General features: G+C 48.9%; 3 protein-coding genes across 10 annotated transcripts; 1 reads left to right on the top strand and 2 right to left on the bottom strand.

Annotated features, from left to right (window-relative positions):
- Window positions 1-2,621: 2,621 nt before the first annotated feature.
- LOC117592190 (serine/threonine-protein kinase 10) lies at window positions 2,622-13,392 on the bottom strand. Of its 8 annotated transcripts, XM_034285797.1 has the most exons (14): window positions 13,210-13,390; window positions 12,205-12,382; window positions 11,391-11,918; window positions 11,130-11,328; window positions 10,763-11,073; window positions 10,559-10,699; window positions 10,125-10,166; window positions 9,601-9,676; window positions 9,216-9,541; window positions 6,900-9,152; window positions 6,739-6,845; window positions 6,543-6,675; window positions 3,862-3,888; window positions 2,622-3,590 (listed from the first exon to the last, which is right to left on the bottom strand). In XM_034285797.1, the coding sequence occupies exons 3-14, from the start codon at window positions 11,712-11,714 to the stop codon at window positions 3,441-3,443; spliced, it is 4,089 nt and encodes a 1,362-aa protein (XP_034141688.1). In that variant the 5' UTR covers window positions 11,715-11,918; window positions 12,205-12,382; window positions 13,210-13,390; the 3' UTR covers window positions 2,622-3,440. The 8 variants fall into 8 exon arrangements, with proteins under 8 accessions (XP_034141688.1, XP_034141689.1, XP_034141690.1 ...); XM_034285798.1 differs by lacking the exon at window positions 3,862-3,888 and having other exon boundaries at window positions 13,210-13,389; XM_034285794.1 differs by lacking the exons at window positions 2,622-3,590; window positions 3,862-3,888 and adding an exon at window positions 4,006-5,682 and having other exon boundaries at window positions 9,216-9,535; window positions 13,210-13,392.
- A 281-nt stretch (window positions 13,393-13,673) lies between these two features.
- Window positions 13,674-14,993, top strand: LOC117592194 (26S proteasome non-ATPase regulatory subunit 7). The gene is made up of 2 exons (XM_034285804.1): window positions 13,674-14,039; window positions 14,101-14,993. Exons 1-2 carry the CDS (start codon window positions 13,865-13,867, stop codon window positions 14,958-14,960), a joined length of 1,035 nt encoding a protein of 344 aa, XP_034141695.1. The 5' UTR covers window positions 13,674-13,864; the 3' UTR covers window positions 14,961-14,993.
- Window positions 14,994-15,185: 192 nt separating this feature from the next.
- Window positions 15,186-20,428, bottom strand: LOC117592189 (sodium-dependent serotonin transporter). Its single transcript, XM_034285791.1, has 7 exons — window positions 20,120-20,428; window positions 19,771-20,047; window positions 17,805-18,015; window positions 17,293-17,745; window positions 16,935-17,229; window positions 16,213-16,413; window positions 15,186-16,149 (listed from the first exon to the last, which is right to left on the bottom strand). The coding sequence occupies exons 1-7, from the start codon at window positions 20,294-20,296 to the stop codon at window positions 15,904-15,906; spliced, it is 1,860 nt and encodes a 619-aa protein (XP_034141682.1). The 5' UTR covers window positions 20,297-20,428; the 3' UTR covers window positions 15,186-15,903.
- Between the last annotated feature and the right edge of the window lie 966 nt (window positions 20,429-21,394).

Here is a 21,394-nt window from a genome sequence, read left to right as displayed (position 1 = left end):
ACTGCTGCTGCTGCCGGCCCCACACTGTATTACAAAGAGGGTTGTGCGGCGGCGGGGGCTTTTTGCCAATTTTATTATACACAATGCTAGCTGCGACGTCGGCGCCAGCGTCGCCGTCAGCGTCTACGCTTTGACGCTTTGCGTGCCCAAAGTTTCCACATTTAACATTGTAATCAAGTTTATTATTTTTTCTCCTCTCGCACTCTCGATACAACTAATGACACGCCAGGCCCAACGCCACCCACGGCCACTGCAAAAACAGTTTGCTCTTTTTTTTTTATTTGTATTTTACTATTCAATATTTTTGCTAATTTCATTTAACTATTTGCTGTTTGAAATTTCACTAAAGCCATGTAATAAAAAACTTTTGTTTGACGTTGTTTGCACGCGTCCGCTGCGGGGGACGACGACTCCCAGTTGCGGGAGAGAGAACTTTTTGAAGCGCACGTTTCCAAATCTCGTCCGGGACTGAAGCTGAAAATTTCAAGCATATACCTTAACGGTATATCGCACGAGATGAGAGCAAAGCAGAGCAGAGCAGCGCTGCAGCGAAGCCAACGAGAGAGCACGGAGCACACACGAGTGCCAGATCCGGAGCCGATGGCCACTCGGCTCAGCTTTCTTTGTGCTGGAATTTGTGTTTGTTGGGGCACATGCGAGCATCCTCTGCCGACACCCTCGCACAAAGGACGCGCCTCGGCTAATGCGTGGGTGGTAAAAGCGGAAAAATGCGAGACTCCCTCCTGTGTGTGTGTGTGTGTGTGTGTATGTGGCACGTGTGTGTGATTGGGTTAGTGCTGCCAAGCTGCAGTCGGAGCCAAAAACCCTGCTGGCTGAGCAGCATCGAGAAATGGATGAATATGAATGAAACCGCCGCAACAGTCCGTCCAAAGCAGCGGGACGGGTGTTACAGGGGGAGTAGGAGACTAGGAGAGGGCACGGACACACACACGAGCCCCACGGGCATTCCTCAAGCACGCTTCGCCATCTTTGTAGCTCTTCTCGTTGCCTGTTTGTGCTCTTCATCAGCAGCAGGAGCAGCGCAGCTGGTGTAGCTGTAGTCCACTGCCTGCCTCTTCAATGGGACTCTGGGGCGAATGGGGCATGCGAACAAGTGCGGCAGGTTAGTGTGAGTGTGTGTGAAGTGGGCATGCTGGAAAAGCGCATTCTCACATTTCAATTAAATAATACCACGAGATCTTGCAGCTGTTCTTCACCCTGAAATCATTCGATTCGGCAGGGCGTGGGGGTTTAGTCGGACTAGTGTATATAATGGGAAGTATACTGACAGCCAAGACAACTTCTAATAAACCCAACAAGGAGTGCACAAAGTCTTCCTTAATGCAGAGCAGAAGGAATAATATGTGACAGACAGGGGGTCTGAAGATTTTCCTAGATCAACTACAGCGATTATGTGTGTTCAAAATTCGAAACGTTTGCATGTCCAAGTAACTCTCCATTCAGTTTATAATTAAAGTATGTAGCGATGATGCGTTGAGTTCAGTTGAGCCCTTGGGCAATTACTTGGGGGTCCCTCAAGTGCCTTGGCCGTATTAATAGCAACTCATGTTGTGTATAAACTGGACAACAATGGATCTAACGCGCCCTGACATGGCACTGGCACTAGCAGTGGCACTGACAATGGCAGTGACCCCCACCCGGCCCCATCACCCCACGACACACACACACACACACACACATGCGGAAGCCAGCCAGCCCGCACAACCCCCCGGAGTGCCATCCCCTATACCGTTGGGTATGCCATGTGTGAAACTTTGCAGATACCCGCACTTTCTATATGCCAGTCATACGAGAGCATGAGTATATGATATAAAAATACATAAATGGACAATGCAAAAAGGAAGCAGAGCGAACCGAGCAAGAGTTTTGGCCCGCTCGCTGCTCCCTGGGTTGGTGGATTATGTGGGCGGGAGTGGAGAGTGTTCAGGAGTGGGCGCTGATTTGAGGATTATTTCGATGGACTAAACCTGCTGCTGCAATGGAATAAGAGCATAGCCGCAGTAGCATAGCCACTGCAGCCATATGCTGGAATTTTGTAATCGGCACGCGCGCGGGCCAGCACAATGAGGAGGCAAAGGCCTGAAATTCTTCTTCATTATTCTTCGTTATGCCACCACCACCCCCTACAACACTCGACTTGGTAAGGCGTGTGTGCCAAGCGGACACATATTCTCCGAATTCCTGGCAAAGTGTAGCAAGTATTTGTGTTGGCATTTGATTAAAATGTCACTGTTGCAGTTTAGCGTCGCATAAATTGTAGCAGGAAAGTGTTTCCACAAAACCCTGACAGAACAGAGACTTTCTCGGCTTCTGGGAAAAGTAAAACATTCACAACAGAGAAAAGTTCCTGGTTAAACATTCGCAGAAGAGACACTTCTTGGTATTCCATTAACCAAGTGTATTTCAGAGTCGCAAAAGATGCAATTTCAATTTTTCTATCCTTTTTTTATTAATTTTTTTTTGTGGCTATTGTTTTTCTTTTTTTGTTGATTTGTTTAAATTTAAATATGTATATATTTATATAAAATATATAAGCATAAACGTTTACAAATATAAATATATTTTTATCTTTACCCAACGGCCACGCCACGCCTCAGCGCCCATCTTCAATTTCCACACAAGTTGTGTTCTGGAATCCCAACGTCTCACATATTATCGTAGATTTCTCCTTTTTGCCACATTCACTTTTGCAAAAACTTTCTCGTACATCTGTTTACGTGTCTGTCTGTCTGTCTGTGTGATAAAGTTGCATAGTTATGGGATATATTTATATATATATGTATATATTTATAGATATATTTACAATAGCGATAAGGTCAACAAAAAAGAACATTTTCTGGGTGTACATATGTTTCGTTTGTCCAGTGGTTGGGTCTTGGCTTGTGTGTGTGTGTGTGTGACACATCTTTCTGTATAAATATTAAGTAAATTTAATTCTGCTCTCGACGGTTACGTACATTTAACATATTGGATTGGCCTAGGTCTGGGCTCGCTCATACATGTGTTGCATGTACAGTTGGAACGCTAATGAACGCGTGGATAGTGCGGTAATAATAATAATAATAAGTAGTGTAATAATAGGCTAACGTACAATGCAAAAATAATAAAATTAAGCTTATGCATTACATTTTACGACACAAAAACTTAAGCATGACCCCAAGCGCCTCTTTGCCAGGACACACACAAACACATGCATGTCCATCTATGATGTATACATACTTTATGTATACATAGCTACATATATGTATGCTTAAGCATGGAAAGAGCGCTCTTTACCCTGGCGGAAGCCTTAATGGATGGCTGACAATTGTTTTTTTTTACTTTGCATAGATGCTGCTACTGCTACCGCTGCTGCTCTTTCTGTCCGTGTTGCAGCCATTTCCTTTGTTTGCATCCAGCATCTACAATCTAAGCGGTCCTCATCCCTCCGAGTAGGAGCTGAGACTGCTGCGGGTGGACCCAGTGAAATGATCACGCTGCAGTGTGTCCGACGGCATGGAGACAATCAATGCGCCCCCATACAGGGTCTCCATCTCATCCAGCTGCTGGGCGAACGTCTCCTCCAGGCGCTAACCATGCGAAGAAATCAATAAGGTATGAGTAACACATCGAAATCTGTGCCAAATATTTGTTTCTAAGCAACGACATCCACTAGGCTAATTCTCAAATAATAATACAGAAGGAGTTAGAAGGAAAGTTTAGGCTATACAGCGCATGCATTAGTGGGACATTTAGAGTGAAATAAAAGGAGAATATACAATACATAGAATACGCAGTGCGGATGAGAGCTATGAGATCCACAGCTCTTAGCCACACTGCGGGATAGATCAAAGAACTAACCTCTTGTTGCAGCCGCTGCTGTAGTTGCTTTACGCATTAACGAGAAGAGGAGTAGGAGGAGCCGGCAAGAAAAGTTTTGTTTGGATACAGATTTTTGTTTTGTTTTTTTGATATTTTTTGTTTTTTGTGTGTTTTTGGTTTTTCGATAGCAGCGCATTGTCGTGGGGTGTGTAATGGGTTGTGTGTGTACAGTGAAGCATCATGAAAATTGCGATATGGTAATATATATATTTATATTTGTGTGTATGATTATGTCTAGTCGCTAGAGTAAGTAGTAGATGCTAATGTAAATGCTTGGCATGTTTGCTATGCATGGAATGCGGATTGTTTTTCTCTCCTCCTTTCGATTCATCTTTATTCTCATTTGTTTCTGTTTTTGGTTTCTTTTACTAAGTACTCGGATAATACTGCTAGAATGGAGTGCGCGCACATCTCGCGCGATATTATGTGGGGGGATAAAAGTATTCACTTTTCGCTTAGCTGACAAACAAAAAACTAATCAACTTTGGCAAGACACAAATATTATGGCAAATCCGAATGGATGCAGACGATGCTTGGGATGTTGGTTAGGGGAAAAGCTTTCAAATATGCAGTGGTGGGGAGTGTTGTGTGTGTAGTGTTAGAACCAGCACCAAGCGAGAAGGGAGGGTAATGGTAAGCCATCTTGATTGTAAGTGTAGGTGTTAGTGTTAGGAGTTGTATTGGATTGGATTGGTTCGGTTAGTCGCTGGAGTGCATGCATGCAAGGAACTGGCGTGTGGCTCTGATCCTTCATCTCTAGATGGCCGACGCATCCTCATCGAGGCTGAGCTGACGCTGAGTGATCCGTGGCAGCTTGTACTTCTGTGCATACAAATCGCAGTAGAGGTCATCGGAGCAGGCCGCCGAGTCTGCCGAAACGGCGCTGCCATTCTGCCGGCTGTGTCCCGGCTTGACGGACGAGCGCAGATCCGGCTGCACTTCATCCAGGAGAGCGGCTGCCTTGCGGCCCGAGTCGGAGAATATAAGCTCCGCATCGCTGGTGTATTTGCTGGTCAGCTCGTTCATGTTGTACATGGACTGCGCGCTGCTCAGGGAGGATCTGCCGCTGCTGCGGCTCGCCAGGGAGGGCCGCTTGATGGCGAACGAGGTGGAGTGCAGCAGTCGCTTGGTGTGGGCCGTCAGTACAGGACCCTCCAGAATGCGTAGCTCGACGCTGGCCTCCTCGGCGGCCTTGGCATCGATGCGGCTGAATCTATTGCTCACCAGCCCCAAATCGTCTGGCGTCTTCGGCATGGGCGGTGGTGTGGGCGTGCTCTGCTTGAAGGTGCTCATCGCGGGCTTGCCATTGGGCTCCTCGGCACTGTTCAACGGCGGTGTGCTGGTCACCACCTTGACCAGCTCGTTGGTCGGCCTCTCGCTGGTGATGAGCCGCAGGTGACTCTGGGCGGGCAGGGTGGTGACGCTGGCCCGCTTCATTTGCTCAACGAGCATATCCTCATCCTCCTCCAGCACCAGATCGCCCATCATTTGGGCACGTTGCTGCCTGTGCATGATCGGAGTGCTGGGCACGCTGCGGCTCAGATCTGGCGCCGAGCCACGGAAGTTGTACAAACGCCCGGCACTACCGCCCATCATCAGCAGCGAGGAGCGCGAACGCGGCATTTGCTGTGTATCGATGAAGGTGTTGCGCGGCACCAGCCTGGAGGAGCGTTCGTTGAATATGCCCCGCAGCCGCACAGGCAGCTCCACCTCCTGATCCTCGAACTCCGAGCGATTGGACACCAGACCATAGCGCTTCTCGTGCTCATCGATGGCCGTCTTGATCAGCGCATTCACACGCTGGACAGTCGATTGTTAAAAACACATGCAAGACCAATCCCAATGTCGATTTTGGTTGGTTTTTTGTTTTTGTTTGTTGGTTAGTAGTTGGGAAGCACAGCGGTAAGCATTTTTGTTTTGTTTTTTATATATCAGTTATCATATTTTTGGTTTTTTTTTTTGTATTTTTTTAGGTAGTAGTAGGTACAGTAGGCCACCAAAGAGTATGCATTTGCGTGGGGTGTAAAGAGAGAGAGAGAAAAAGTTGAAAAAATAATTGGAATTTGTTTTTCAGCCATTGGGTTTTCCCCGCCAACCGACAATGGCTTAGAGATGAGCAAGACCCCCAATAGCAGTTAACAGTCCCACAAATTGGTTCATTAACCAACTGATGATTCAGTTCTCCCACTTAGTCACAAAAATGTCAATGAATGAGTCACGAATCTAATCGATTTGCGATGATAAAGCTGGCACAAAATGCTAGTTAATGCTCTTAAAAATGTAATCATTTGCTCAACTCTAAACCGCAGACAATTGGCGGAATGCGTCGGATTTGGGTACATTTTTGCAGGGAATTTTTTGAAGGGTTGGGTAAGGGGCGGGATCAATACACAAGACACCAAAATTTCACCTTATACAAATCACCAATATACAAATAAATAATCAGTTACCCAACTTAAATTCGATTTGATCTACTTTTTACAGCAATAAATAAATAAATATAAACACAAAACACCAACAAAAGTAAGGCGAACGGCATTGGCAGAGAGAGAGAGAGAGAGGGAGGAGCCAGCGTTTGGCTCTTGTAGCGACTCTTCAATGGGGAATGGTGGAATGGGTTCAGGGGATGGGAGGAATGGCAGGTTGGAAGGCATACACACCTGTTTGCGTGGCACCAACTGCTCGCGCCACTCGCGTATCTCTGCCTTGAGGCGCTCATCAATCTCCAGCAGCTTGGCATGCTCGTGCTCCACCAGCGCCTTGCGCTTCTCATTCTGCAGCTGCTCCAGCTCCCTGTGGACAAACAAATTGTATAGGAAATTCATTTTCATTCAAGCAACTCCTCGCGAGACCCACCTTATGGCGCTTTCGCGGGTAGCGCGCAGTTCTTCCAGTTGCTTCTGATGTTTAATGTCAAAGCGACGCTCCTCCTGCATGTAGCGCTTCTTCTCCTGCTCTTGGAACTGCAAGTAGAGAATTTTAGTTTAGGTTTTTGGTTGCTCCTGCCGCTTGCCTACCTTCTTCACACGATCACGTTCGATCTCTGGATCCAGATTCGTCGATATGCGCAACGATTCGCGGAACATGAGGTCGCGTGCCTTGCGCTCGGCGCGTATACGCTTGGGCAGGGCGCGCTTCTCGAGCGTCTGCTTCTTGACCATATCCTCCTCCTTGCGCTGCAGCATGCGCTTCACCTGATCGAGCTCCTTCTCGTGTCGCACAATCATCTGATGGCGCTGCATGAAGCAGAGCTCCTTGACGTGCCGCTTCGACAGCTGATGGCGTTCGTGGAGCTGCTTCTCCTCCAGCTCCCACAGCAGAGCCTCTCGCGTGCGCATCGCATTCTGTTTCTGCTGCAGGAAGTTGCGATTGATGGTGGCCAGATGGTCGCGATGCTTCTCGCTGAGACGCCGCAGCAGCAGCTCGTGACGCTCCTTCAGCGAGTCGAGGAAGGAGCGCTCCTTCTCCTCATGGTCCAGCTCCATGGCCGAGCGTCGCTGCTTGAACTCATCCTTGCGCTTGTCTTTGGGAAAGAGATCGACCTCCTGCTTGAGCAGGCGAATCTCCTGCTTGAGGTTCTCGCGGAATATCTTCAGCTCCTGCTCCTGGTCGGAGCGAATGCGCTTCGAGGTCGATCTCAGCTCGTTCTCCTGCGTCTGTTCGGTCTTCTCCACGAGCTGCTTGTGCTGGCGCGCCAGCATATCCATGTCCGCCTCGTATGTCTTCTCCAGCGAGCTGCGCTCCTGCTCGAAGCGTCGATCCTGCTGCTCCTTGGCCATCTGCTCCTTCATATACAGCTCCGTTTGCTGCTTCTTCTCCTGCTTCTGCAGCATCTTCAGCTCGCGCAGCTCCTGCTTACGGAAGTCGTGATCGTCGTAGATGCGCCCATTCTCCTCATCCCCATAGATCACTCGACTCGTTGTGGTGGTCATCTGGACGCCATCGATCTCGAACTTACGCGTCCGCTTGCGCGTCTTCTTGCGCAGATTTCGCAGCTCGATTTCCTCTTTGGTGAGACCACTGGAGCCACCGGACTTGGCCACTGGCGGTGCACGCGTCTTGGGCCGTATCACGACGGCCTCCTCCTCCTCGTCAATGGTCTGCGTGGTGTGGTTGTTGTAGTTATTCATCATGGCCGATGACGGTGGCGGCGGCATTAGCACGCTCGCTGCTGGCTGCTGCTGCGACTGCGACTTGTGGTCCGTCTCGTGTCGGCTGTCCTGACTAGTGTTGGTGCCGATGCTGTCCACATCGGAGCCGCTGATCTGTACCTCTATGCCGCGACGTCCCCGCACCGAACCGTTCTCGCTCAACGAGCTGTCCGGCGAGGTGCGCTTCTCCTGATCGGCGGGCTTGAACCGATTCACGATTATGTTCACATCTTCGGGCACAAGGCCATTGGGCTGCGGGCGCTTGAGCACCTCGTTGCTGCTGTCCTTCACCTTGATGACCTCATCGCCCACAGTGACAACAGACACATGGCTGGTGTCCATTAGCTGGTCGCTGTGATCGTGACTGTGACTGCCCGAGGCCGTGTTGTACGCGGAATCATCGTCCGCAAACGAGGGGCTTACAATCAGCACCTCGCTCTCGTCCAGCTTGCGGGCGTGCACGGTGCCCGGCAACGGTGGTGCAGCAGGGACTCCCGGTGGCTCATTGACGGACAATATCATGGAGGATTGCTTGTGTGGCGGTGTAGTGGCATCGCCCAAACTGTCATCCAGTGAGGGGAAATCATCGTCCGTTGACGATTCATTCAGATGCGTGCTCTTGTTCAAGTCGTTGGACACAATTACCACCTCGTTCTGGGGTGGCAAAGAGTTGTCAATGATGACCGGCGGATGGGTGCTGGTAACCACTGTGATCTGACTAACGGACTCCAGGCTGTTTGGCAGCACCAAATGCTGCGGTTGCGGCTGCAACTGCTGCTGCTGCTGTGGCGGGGCATCGCTGTTGATGGTGATCAGGGAGGTGCTGGAGCTGAGGACAGCATTTGATACACTGCCGCCCGACGAGGAGCTGGAGGAGGCCACCGACTGCACGGATATGATGGATGAGGCTGTGGGCGAGGGTGGCTGCGGCTTCTGTTGCTCCATTGCCTCTGCACCGCCAATGGCCACCTCAATGGCTGATGTGGGTGAGTGGGAGGGTGGTTCGGGCGTGCTGGCCTGCTTCTGGGAAGGCTTTGCATTGGCTGCGGTGGCACCCGATGGCGATGATGTTGTCGATGGTGGTGGCGGCGCTTTGCCTTTTTCCTTTTTGATAAAGTGCTGCAAAAGACAAAGATTCTACAGTGAGTACAGTGCAGTGGGAGAGCAGGGGTTTGTGCCTACCTTTTTGTCCGCTTCGGCAGCAGCAACATCTTCGGATATCTTTTGCAGCACTGCAGCAGGGGCAGCTGCAGCAGCAGCAGCCGGCGGTGGTTGTTGTTGCTGGTTTTGTTGGGCAGAGCTTTGGGGTGGCGCTGGGGCAGGCACTTTGGTATGCTGCGGCGGTAGAGCTGCCGGCTCAGCCAGCACAGCCAGCGCATTGTCCTCCTTGTGGTTTGTTTGTTTGTCTGGTATTGTGGCTTTAGTTGCCGCTGCTGCTGCTGCTGCTGCTGCTGCTGGTTGGGATTGCTCTTTGGAATCCCGCAATATGGATGTAGGTGTACCTGGAACTGTATCCAATCAGAATTAGAACCCAATGTGTGCCACATGAATGCCAGATGCAACTTACGTTTGTCAATGTCTTGGCTCCGCAGCGAGGCAGAGTCATCGTCCAGGTCGAGCTGGAGCGCCGAGTTGCGGGGTTCCTGTTGGGTAAAATAAAAACAAAATTCTCATTAGCATACAATAAATGGGTGGAGAGTGTCCTACTATGCGAGCAACTAACTACAAAGCTGATTTCGGCATGACGATGCTTCTATACCCTGCTGAGGCGTATCTCTGGGGGTAATACAACAATAGACAAGATAGCATTAGAGCTAAGGCTAAGGCATTGTACACCTGTTATCACCTGCTATCATTGCTGCGAGAAACTGATAGCTGATAACTGTTATGGAATGATACAAAAAAGCGTGCAAGATGGAACTATCCAGACTAAAACATGGCTGGGCAGGGACAGGGCAAGGGCGTCAGTTACTGATAAAATAACTAAACTAATTATAGGCCCGTTATCGGAGAAGGAGAAGGTTGCGGGGGATGCAGAGCCGGATGGGTGGGGCATGGTACGGGTTTTTTGCTGTAGAACGACTTACCAACCCTCTGATAGAGCGAGCGCCGCTTCACTTGGCGTTTAAGCTTCTATATTAATCGTTTTTTTGTGTAGTAATTATAAGAAATGATAAGAACAAAAAATATTGCGACATTTTTGGCAGAGCACAGAACGGAAAGGGTAACTCCAAGAATACAAAACAACAACAGAGAGAGAACGAGAGATAAACGAAACGAAAATGTATATAAAAAGAATTTATCGCACGGTGCGAGAATGTTTTGGTTTTTAGTTTTAAGATTTGGTTTTTGGTTTGAGGCAGCGGCGTGTCAGAGAGAACAAAAAGAGAAGAGAGAGAGTGGTTGGAGAGGTGAGATTATATAGTAGATTATCTTGTGTTTCCATTGAACTAGCATTGAACTACGTGGGTGCAGCGCAGTGCAGTGCCAGTGGGCAGTCTTGAGAGCCCTAAAAATACACTCACCTCGGTCTCATCGTCGACCACCTCTTCCACGACCTCGGCCTTGTACTCGAGCAGCAGATCCTTAATGGGCTTGCAGTCCAGATCTCTGTTGATGAAGCTGTGCTGCACCAGCACATCCGATGTGGGTCGCAGTTGGGGATCCTGATAAAGGAAAGATAGAATCAACAATTAGCAACAAACAGAAGGAGAAAGATCATCGCTTACCTTGACTAAAGACTTCTTGAGGAAGTCATTGAATTCCTTGCTCCATCTGCTGGGCTGCTCCAGCTTGGGTGGCTCACTCTTTTGGATTTTGAGCAGCACACGCATCGGTGACATTTCACTATTGGGCGGCTCCATTTGTGCCAGCTCGATGAGTGTTATGCCCAGCGACCAAATGTCCACCTTGTGATCATACGGATTGTCACGAAACGTTTCGCACAACACCAACTCGGGTGCCATCCAATAGGGTGTGCCAATGAATGTGTCATGCTTCTGCATTGTATGTTTATTCTTGGCCGAAACACCAAAGTCCGCTGAGAAGGAAACGCACGTGTAAGCCATAATTAAACTGGCAAATCTATGGACCTACCCAATTTGACGCCACCCTCCATGGTGAGTAGAACATTGCCGGCCTTCAAGTCACGATGAATGACCTTGTTCTTGTGGAGAAACGTCAGACCCTCCGTCATGTGCTTGCAAACGTACGCGATTTGTGGCTCAGTCAATGGCTTCTCCAGCTCCACCATAATGCTGTCCAAGGCCCCACCATCGCAGTACTCAATGAGCATCTAAAGAGGGTTTCATTATGTCGGTTAATATGTCCTTTATGAGATCACTTACGAACACTTACCCACAACTTGTCCTCTAGGGAGAAGGCCTCGTAGAGCTCGACTATGTTGGGATGCTTGATCTCGGACAGAATATCTATCTCGACCATGTGATCGCTCAGGTTCTCCTCATCCTCGAGCGTGCACATTTTGGCTGCTGCAAAGCGCTTCTGCTCCTTGTGCTGGGCCTTGTAGACCTTGCCAAAGGCACCGTCGCCCAGTTCGCCAACCATTTCCCAGAATTCCGCAGGATCCGAGTCCATTTTAATGTTGTTGTAGAGGCGCTTCTTCTTGGCCTCACCCCCGCCGAGGTGAAAGACCTTCTTAAGGTTAGTTATGAACGACATGTTTGCGCTTCTGCTTCTTCGCTTTCGATTCTGATTCGTTCTTCCCCGTTCTCCGCCAGCCAGGTGGCCAGGCAATTAGTTGCTACTTTAGTTGGTCTTTCTCAGTTGGATGATGATTTTATTTTGGCCTCTTCATAGTGCAGGAGCTCGACTCGCGACGGCTCTGGGCGAGAGTCCAACAAGGAAAACTAGATTTGGAGAAAGCTGAAGAGACATACGAGTGTACATGGATGGTTTGTATATTTGTATGCGCTGTGCAGTGCGCGACGTTCATTGATTGATTTTTGCACTTGGCGCACAGACCAGACATCACAGCCAGAGCCAGAGCCAGAGCCAGACACCAGACCAGTGCCAAGTGGCAGCGGCAGCAACAGCAGCAGCAGGTGCTTCAGATCCGCCGTAACGGAGTTGGGCTTTAAATTAGGCCAAACACACTACGGATCCCATCCCCGAGTGACCGCTTAAGCGCCTAGTTTAAACTGTAGCTCACCTTCTATTAGTCGTTTTTGCTGTCCGTTTCTGCTTTTCTGCCTATTGTCGTATCTTCTTTGCGCTGCTGCCTCAGCGAAATAGGCCAAATAGTGGGGATTGTGGGCTTGGTTGGACGGTCCGTCGTCTTCTTTTAACGCTTCTGTATGTTTTATAATTTAATTAGCAGCTCGCGAGCTCTAATATTTGTAGAAAAAACACGTACGAATGGAAGGAAAATGATTACAAACGAGAAAAAGTCAAAGACGTAGACAAAAGAGCGTACAGCGTGCACGCGTGTGTGTGTGTGTGTCTGTGCAGACTCATGTGTTTGTGTTTGTGTGTGTGTGTCTCTCTTTCGGTTTCCAAGTGTTTGTGAGCTGGTCTCTGGGCTTTCGGTGGTTTTCGTCTCTTTCTCAATTTGGCAAAATCTCAGTGAAATTTTAATGCCATGCCCAAAAACACTATGATAACACCGCAATTAACACTAGAATGCAATGCGAAATTTGTGCACACAACACGCGCAGCCACGATTAACAGTTAGAGCAAACGGAGCCAGCGACAGCTCATTGATGATTACGACGAAGCCGCCGCCTGCCACTGCGTTGGATGGGCGTGAAACTGTAGACGAAGGCAGCCACCAATTACCTCATCCGCACACCAGAGAGCGGCCGCACACTCATTCATTGATATCAGTATGACACAGAACCGTACACAGTCGATATTTTATGGCCGGAATGAACTCTTTGGCTTAGATAAAAGCGTGTTTAACTGCACATAATTTGACTGCGCTGCGGTGCGTTGCGTTTTATTTGTATTGTAATTTCTCTCGCGCAACGGCAGTGTGACCGAATCGTTTCACTTGGATGCGCGGTCTGGCAACGTGCGCCAAAAATGGCGTTTAGGTCATCTGTGCTAGAGCAGAGCAGCACTATATTTGCTTTCGCCAAGGGCACAACAGACACAACACTACCACCACACACACACACAGCGCATAGAAAATAAATAATGCCCAAGAACTACGTACTACATTCACTTTTGACGCACAACTGCAGTTGCAGTCTCATTGATGGCTTTGCACATTTCTTTTTGCACCACTTCTTGCTAATTTTCCGCTTTCTTTCTGTTTGCTGTTCAATTTTTTTTTCATGATTTTATTCCGTCGGCAGCGAAGTGGCTCTGCCAGCTAGTGTGACCGCGGATTTATTGATTAAATATACCCATTTGACAACCGGGAATATACTGAAATATTCGTGTGTATAATAGGACATGTAAAATAGGGCTGCAAAAACGTCTATAGTAAGCTTTGACGAATTGATCTTAAGATTGATCATGTTAAATATTTAATATAAGTAAGCTTTCCTTACTAATCTTTGGCTTAAAAGTAAGCATCGGTCAAAGCATGCCTACCAAGTTGGGGTGACTACCAATCGGTCTATTTATGCTATTTCTTTTGGGCCTGGCGGTATACTTTTTTGATAACTCCTCGGTCACACTCGAATGGATTCTGCTTGTCATTTTAGCCTCACAATTTTTGCCGCAAACGCAACAAATCCATTTTTGTTGCCCAAATCTTTGTTCAGAGTTCCCAATTCAGCGGAAAATACAAAGCTCAGCTAAGAGCCAAGCACGCTGTGCGTTAATCAACCTATAATACACCGCAAACTACTAAAGAAACAGAAATGCCGTCGCTGGAGGTTAGCGTAAACAAAGTGATTGTGCATCCGCTGGTGCTGCTGTCCGTCGTGGATCATTTCAATCGCATGGGCAAGATTGGCAACCAGAAGCGCGTCGTTGGTGTCCTGCTCGGCTGCTGGCGCTCCAAGGGTGTGCTCGATGTGTCCAACAGCTTTGCAGGTGAGTGTAAATGAGTCGGGAAAATCGAGAGACTTTTTCCATTCTGTTCTCCCCCTTGCAGTGCCCTTTGATGAGGATGATAAGGACAAATCGGTGTGGTTCTTGGACCACGATTACCTCGAGAACATGTACGGCATGTTCAAGAAGGTGAATGCCAGGGAGCGCGTGGTGGGCTGGTATCACACGGGCCCGAAACTCCACCAGAACGACATTGCCATCAATGAGCTGATTCGTCGCTACTGCCCCAACTCGGTGCTGGTCATCATCGATGCCAAGCCCAAGGATTTGGGTCTGCCCACCGAGGCGTACATCTCCGTGGAGGAGGTGCACGACGATGGCTCGCCCACCAGCAAGACCTTCGAGCATGTGCCCAGCGAAATCGGTGCCGAGGAGGCGGAGGAGGTGGGCGTGGAGCATTTGCTGCGCGACATCAAGGACACCACCGTGGGCAGCCTCTCCCAGAAGATCACCAACCAGCTGATGGGCCTGAAAGGTCTCAACGCGCAGCTGCGCGACATCAAGCAATATCTGCAGCGTGTGGGCGATGGCAAGATGCCGATTAACCATCAAATTGTGTACCAGCTGCAGGACATCTTCAACCTGCTGCCGGACATCACCAACGATCAGTTCACGGGCACCATGTACGTGAAGACCAACGATCAGATGCTCGTCGTCTATCTGGCCTCGATGGTGCGCTCGATTATTGCGCTGCACAATTTGATCAACAATAAGCTGGCGAATCGTGATGCTGAGGAGGGCAAGAAGGCGATTGAGTCTGCGGACAGCAAGGATGCCAAGGACAAGAAGGATAAGGACAGCAAGGACAAGGACAACAAGGATACGAAAGACAAGGATGGCAAGAAGACGGAAGAGAAGTCCGACAAGAGCAAGGACGAGGGCGGCAAAAGTTCCAAAAAATAGGAACGAAAGAAAAAGCGAAAGCGCAAGCGAAAGGGAAAGGGCTGCAGGCATCGTCGTCATCATCAACCATGAAGCAAGGAAGAAAAGAAAATAAATGATCATACATCCCCGCTGCTACACCGAACGGCAACAGTCTATGTAATTACAAATTAAATAATTTAAAAATAAAATTCGTCAGGAGCGAAGCTTTAACGTTCCGTTTTCCCAAATGAAACACTCTTGCGGTTGGTTGGGTCTCTTTGGCTTTTCCCTATTTCGTATAACCGAAATAATAGTTGGAAACAATTTTAATTGAATTATAACAACGAGGAGAACGAGCGTTAGGGAAACAATGTAAATGGCTGTCTTACGATTGTTTCTCTAACCTAAAAACAGGGTGGGTAGCAGGCGTGGGTAACAGGGTGCTTCATGTTATTACATTTTTAGCTACGATTTCTATGAAAGCATTTTACCAACTTAAATGTTGTTTTTCTCACTTACAAACTGAGCTTACAAACTAAATGCAGTTGGAGCACATGAAAACCCCGCAAAATGGCTGCTTTGCGGAGCTCTGACGGAGCTTTCCCTTTCCTTTTTAGACCAACCACTCGCTGGCCAGTGGGAACTTGAGCGGCTTGCAGCTGCTGCTGAGCCGCCTCAGGCCGTAGTTATTGTCCTCGCCAGCAAAGGGCACCGAGCCGAGACCTAAACTATTTTGGCTATGCAAATGCGAGGCTCTATACGTAATAATATCTCTGCCATTTGGTGTCTGGCTGGTCTCCGCCTCGTCCTCTTCGGGGTTCTGGTAGCTAAGATTATTTGTGTGGTAGGAGTGATAGCTATTCAGCAGCCTATTGCTGCCCGTTGGCACTGTCGTTGTTGGTGAGAAGCTTTTACAATTCAAATTATAGATCTTGATCTTGGTGCGATTTGTGTGTATGTTTAGGTGCACGACGTTGTCATGTCACACCGAGGTGCCCTGCTGCCCGGGCACCGCCGAGCCACAGCTGTCGTCCGGCTTGAAGGACTCCTGCAGCCGCTGCCGGCAGTCGCCTTTCGAGGCAAAGCAAAACTTGTAGATGATGTACATGGGTATGCACAGCACGGACGAACAGGTCACGGCCCAGCCCACTTTGTAGCTCCAATCTGGATAGTAATACTCCTCCCCGAGCATCTCCTTGTAGCCCAGAATCGAGAATATAAAGATTGTCTGTGGGGTAGAGGTAAAAGTAAAGATCAGAGTTCCTTCCCTCTTGCCCTGGCTGTTGCTTACCAGCAGAAACACCGGGCTAATGTACGTCCAGCAGATGCGCCAGAAGAGTCCCGGCTTGGAGCCCAGCATCTGTTCCACATCGGAGCTAAAGCGATCCACGCCGTAGAACCAGAACACGCCAGCAGCCTCCACGAAAACCACAAAGAGTATGGCCAGTCCGGGTCCGTAAACATTCAGGAAGTTGACCAGCACAACGCCACCCTGGAAAGCGCAAACACAAAACACAATTGAAAGCTTTCCTCTACCCCTTGTGGCACTTGTGGCACTTGTGGCACTGATTAATGGCTGGGTTGGGGGCCTGGCTGAATGAATAACTTGATCCATTGACCCATAGAATTGTTCGAAGAAGGAGTTGGAGTTGGAGTAGCAAATTACAATTTCAAATTTAATCAGATAAAGTGGCAGGAGAAGGAGCGCAACAGCTAAAGTGTTTGCAGAGCAGCAGCAGGCAGGAGGGCAGAAGGGCAGGCGGACATGGCAAGGACTCTAAGGTGGGTTGCTGTTTGCTCCATCGAACTTGACAGCTGATAAAAATGCATAAGTGTGCGTCGTGAAGATGAACTGAAGGCAACGATAAAAAGCACTTAGACACTCGGGGTCCAAGGGGGATGCCTAATGAGCCGCATATGTATAAGCCCCACACAAACTCACTTGAGCGTTAATTAAACGAATCACTAGACAGGTTACAAGGGCAGCGATAAGCCACAGGTACAGTTACTCACGTAAGTCATTGTGGGCAGCGCACACAGAAAGATAAACACGAGCAGCAGCAGCACGAAGAGCTCACGACGGCGTCCAATTGCGCGCGGATACTCATCGCAGAGCGCCGTTATCATGGCCTCCAGGCCGCCAAAAGTGCTGTCCAGGCCGAGCGTGATGAGCATCAGAAAGAAGATAATGCTCCAGAACACAGAGCCGCTCATCGTGGCAATGGCCTCGGGGTAGACAATGAACACGAGGCCGGGACCCTCCAGGCCAACCTTGTCGATGGAGGTCTTTTGCACATAGGCCATGTAGCTGCAAAAGGAAAAAAAAAGGATAACCAAAGCAATGAGCAAATCCAAATCCCTTAAAACTCACCCCAGAACCGAAAAGATGACAAATCCAGCGAGGAAGCTGGTCAAACAATTGATGGTGCTCGTGATGAGCGCATCCCGATAGCAATTGTTATTAAACTTATTATAACTGGAGAGAGCGAGGAGGGTGCCAAAGCCAGGACCCAGCGAGAAGAAGATCTGCGAGGCAGCATCTATCCACACCTTGGAGTTCTTCAGCTTGTGCCACTCGGGCGTCAGATAGTACTTGATGCCCTCATCGGCGCCGGGCAGTGAGACTCCACGCACGAGTAGAATGATCAGCACGACATAGGGAGCCAGAGCTGTGACCCACACAACCTTGCCGGCACTCCTCACGCCCTTCCACAGCGAGAAGTAGACCAGAACGAAGACACCAAAGACGCAGAGCGCCAGTGTGGGCTTCACGGGACCCATGTAGTCCAGTCCATTGCCCTTGTAGCTCTCCAGCACATTGCGCCTGGGGAGCAGCGACAAGTAGAAGCAAAGTCTGGGCGGAGCACTGCAGAAAAAACTCACTCAAAGAACTCCTTGGCTGGCGATGTGGCCAGCTCCGTAAAGTTCTCACTGGTCACGGGCATGCAGTTGTCCGTGTTCCAGGGATTATCGCACGATGTCCAGGGCAACTTGGAGGTGAATGAGGCAAACAGATAGTACACCGCCCAGCCAATAATTGTGTTGTAGTACATTCCCATGTAGATGTCAATCAGGCAAATGGCATAGCCAACACCTGTGGAGGAAGCAGCAGAGAAAAGATGCCTTCAAAATGGTTCAAACGACTCAACAGGTAATGGCTCTGGCTCCTGCAACTGTCCTGGGAATGGCAATATTCCTGATTGAAAGAGCGATGGAAAACTGATGCGAAATTGGACACGATTCCCACGTGACATTTTGCAGGTTTGTGTCTAACTGCCAGTCTCTCCGAGGGAGCACTCTTTATGCTCTTCAGTTTTCAGTTTTCCACTCCATTTTACTTATGAGGCCAATAAGACACGTCACGTGATTCAGGCTGCTTCAACAGGATTTAATGCCCCAGAGCGGCGCCTCCCCTTTGCTGCCTGACATTTTCCCATTCATTTTGGAATCGTTTTTGTGCTCTGGCAAAGCAAACACTTGTTGAGCAAATGATGACTTGCCACAAAGTGATGTTTGCTGTTCCGCTGAGAGGCGCACAGGCCAGAAGGACTTGGCCTAGACAAGTTTCAAGCGAGTTCTGAAGGGGAGCAAAAGGGAGCTGGCAAATCCATTGGAGCCTGCGGAGTGTCTCCCAAACGAAATTAACAACTTGATATGCAAAAAACTCCTCTCTCTATGAATGGAACTAGAACTTCCCTCTTCTCTCGTTCGTAAATCAATTTTGAGCGAAATTTAATTAGAGCAGGGACTTGGCTTGATTTGGGCTTTTGTGTTCGCTTGAATGGCCAATTAATTGCTGCAACAAATCTTTCGCATTCAGCCCCAACGACTCTCTTATCCAGCGTCCTGTTTGATAATGTCACAGGCACACAATGAGCCAGCCGACTGCCACTGCCACTGGCCCTGCCCCTGCCCCTGCCCGAGCCAAAAAACAATGCAGAATAAATGCTGCTCCTTGGTTTTGGCTTTTTTGTGCGGGTTGCTCTGGCAGCTTAGCCCTCAGATAATATTGCCAAACAGAGCGTGAAGTATCAGACATCAACAACACAGACCAGTCTCTCCTGCCCGCCACATGTCCAGGCAGACTTCACAGACTGTTCACGTTCCTCCGGCCCCACATGTCCCCGTGCTGGCGTATACTTAATTTTTCATTACAAAACACACACACACGCGGACCGTCCCCTCGGGGGTGGGGGGGTTACATCTTGTGCAAATATTGAACGCTTTAATAGATTTCAATATGCAATTTCGTTTTTCATATTTACAATTCATTTCAATTTTGCCATTTTAAAGCGCATTTAAAGCGGGGAATTGCCTTGAGGCTGAGTGTATTATTTTTTTGGGTTTGCTTTTTATCAACGGCATTCGACGTGCCAAGGGGTGTATTAGCTTTGTGCTGGAACGGAGAAAGTACTTTGTTCAGCATCAATAGTCAAGTGTACGACTGTCCGTCCGTCTGTCTTGTTGGATGCCTAGTTCTCAGAGACTGTAAGTGCTACAGCAACTAAACTTTGCACATAGACTCGTGTTATAGCGCACTCAAACAAGTTTTGTTTCCCAATTCGGTTAAGGTATTTTCTGAGCATTTACTGACTGCGTAACGGCTATAAAAGTAGTGACGCGTTTGAGCGCGCCTGACAAAGTTGCTCCTCTTTTTTAGCTGTAGAAATGTGCCAAGAAACCTGCAGGAAACAGGAAGCTAAAACAACATTTCATTAATATGAGTTTTGGAGTACCCTTCGATCCACTTTCATAGCTGATTCTTAATGGATATTAACCAAATACTAAGCCCACTTTTAGTACCTGTCCTTACAGCCTCAAGAATATTTATTAAGCTGCCTTCACTCACCTTTCAGTGCCGGACAGATGCGCTTCCAAATGCTCAAACAGCCGCAGCGATGAAATTGACCCAAAGCCAGTTCCATGTAGAACAGCGGCAGGCCGCCAAAGATGAGGAAGAGGCAGTAGGGCACGAGGAAGGCACCGCCGCCATTCTGATAGCAAATGTACGGAAAGCGCCAGACGTTGCCCAGATCGACGGCAAACCCAATGACGGCCAGCAGGAACTCGGCCTTTTGGCCCCAAGTTTCGCGGGTGCGCTCCGTCACGGAAACGACCAGCACGCGCTGCAGGCAAAAAAAATGGCAAAAGGAATTGCAAACCAAAAGGCTGGGCAGCAAAGGACTCTACGGGCTCACCTCATTGTTGGCCAGGCGCGGTGCCAGCGGATCGGTGACCTTGGCGGGTGTGGCCAGTGTGTCGCCATCGTCCTCGTTCGAGTCATCCTCGTTGTTGGGCGATTCCTTGTTGTTCGTCCAAGGCATGGCCGTGGACCTGCCCGCTGTCGAGGCGCCGAACTCCGAGCTGTGCTCCATCGGGGAATCGGCTGCTTGTGCCTCTGCCTGGGCCTTAGCGGGGGGCGTGGCCGTGTACGCCGATCGCGGCACTAGCGTAGCCAGCCGGAAACGCTACACACGCAGCTCAGCGGGGTGGGTGGGGGGGTGGCCAAGGGCGAAAGGGGTGTGTACAAGGTCTCGTCCTTGCTCCTTGCTGCAGCAGTTTCCGCTCTCTCTCTATCTCTCTCACTCGTTTAGCGCATTTTTCCCCCGTCAGCCTCTGCACGGCGCCGTCGGACTGGAGGATGCGGCGGCGGCGGCTTCGTTGCCCCTGCTGGCCATTAACTGCAAATCGTTAAATGCATTCAGATTAAATGGTTGCCATGGGCTTAAATATTTATTGAGCCGCTCAAGGGTAGCCATGCCCCGGCCCATTCGACCCTGCAACAGTTTCGACTGCGGATTCCCTGCAGTGTCCTTTTGCTGCACAATCAATGTCCCACGGCCCAAAAAAGCGCCACTCAATGTCAATGTTTTAAAGCGCCAAATGACCTCCGCACTATGGTTTTAATCGCTTTGAAATGGGAACCTTCAATTGGCTTCAACTTTGTTTGAAATTTGCAATTGTAGCCCGTAAGGGTTTCACCTTTGTTTTATCTGAGGTCTGCCGACGGCTTAACGTCATCTGATTAATGTTTTTGCCTCTCGTAGATGTAGCTGCCTGACTCGCTGGGGAACTCTTTTTAATTACCATTTAATTGCGATAAAGACAGAGAGCGCGTGTGGCAGCAGATGTGCGTTGAGGTGAGGTGTTAAAATGCGAATTTCGATAAGACAACCCACGAAGGCATGGAAAAACAATTAAAAGAAACTTCGAGGCAAGCAGGAAAGGGGTTGAGTTTTTTAATAAAAATTACATTTAAATTTAAAATATCTAAAAAAAGAGTGTTTTAAATCAAATTAAAAGAAGTTAAAATTAAAATTGTTTAGTTCTTTTGTTGTTCGCTCTCTTCAAAGGAATTTGAATAGAAATTTCTCGAAATCCTTTTGCTGGTTAAGTTCCTAAAACATTTGCGGACTCTCTTTAATGCAATTTTAGTATAAAATGCCATTAACTCTTTTCGTTTGTCATAAGTA

This window comes from Drosophila guanche, unplaced genomic scaffold, assembly GCF_900245975.1.
Source record: "Drosophila guanche unplaced genomic scaffold, DGUA_6, whole genome shotgun sequence".
Classification (NCBI taxonomy): domain Eukaryota; kingdom Metazoa; phylum Arthropoda; class Insecta; order Diptera; family Drosophilidae; genus Drosophila; species Drosophila guanche.
This window is presented reverse-complemented; position numbering and strand designations above follow the sequence as displayed.

Bases quoted from the DNA above. Each gene is read 5' to 3' on its own strand.
- LOC117592190 (XM_034285792.1), bottom strand. From the start codon at position 11,714: ATGTCGTTCATAACTAACCTTAAGAAGGTCTTTCACCTCGGCGGGGGT. The intron at 9,542-9,600 runs GTAAGTTGCATC...GATTGGATACAG, and splicing joins GAGCCAAGACATTGACAAAC to TTCCAGGTACACCTACATCC. The intron at 9,153-9,215 runs GTAGGCACAAAC...TGTCTTTTGCAG, and splicing joins CTGCCGAAGCGGACAAAAAG to CACTTTATCAAAAAGGAAAA.
- LOC117592194 (XM_034285804.1), top strand. From the start codon at position 13,865: ATGCCGTCGCTGGAGGTTAGCGTAAACAAAGTGATTGTGCATCCGCTG. The intron at 14,040-14,100 runs GTGAGTGTAAAT...TCCCCCTTGCAG, and splicing joins TGTGTCCAACAGCTTTGCAG to TGCCCTTTGATGAGGATGAT.
- LOC117592189 (XM_034285791.1), bottom strand. From the start codon at position 20,296: ATGGAGCACAGCTCGGAGTTCGGCGCCTCGACAGCGGGCAGGTCCACG. The intron at 20,048-20,119 runs GTGAGCCCGTAG...TTTTGCCTGCAG, and splicing joins CGCGCCTGGCCAACAATGAG to CGCGTGCTGGTCGTTTCCGT. The intron at 16,414-16,934 runs GTGAGTAACTGT...TGCGCTTTCCAG, and splicing joins CGCTGCCCACAATGACTTAC to GGTGGCGTTGTGCTGGTCAA.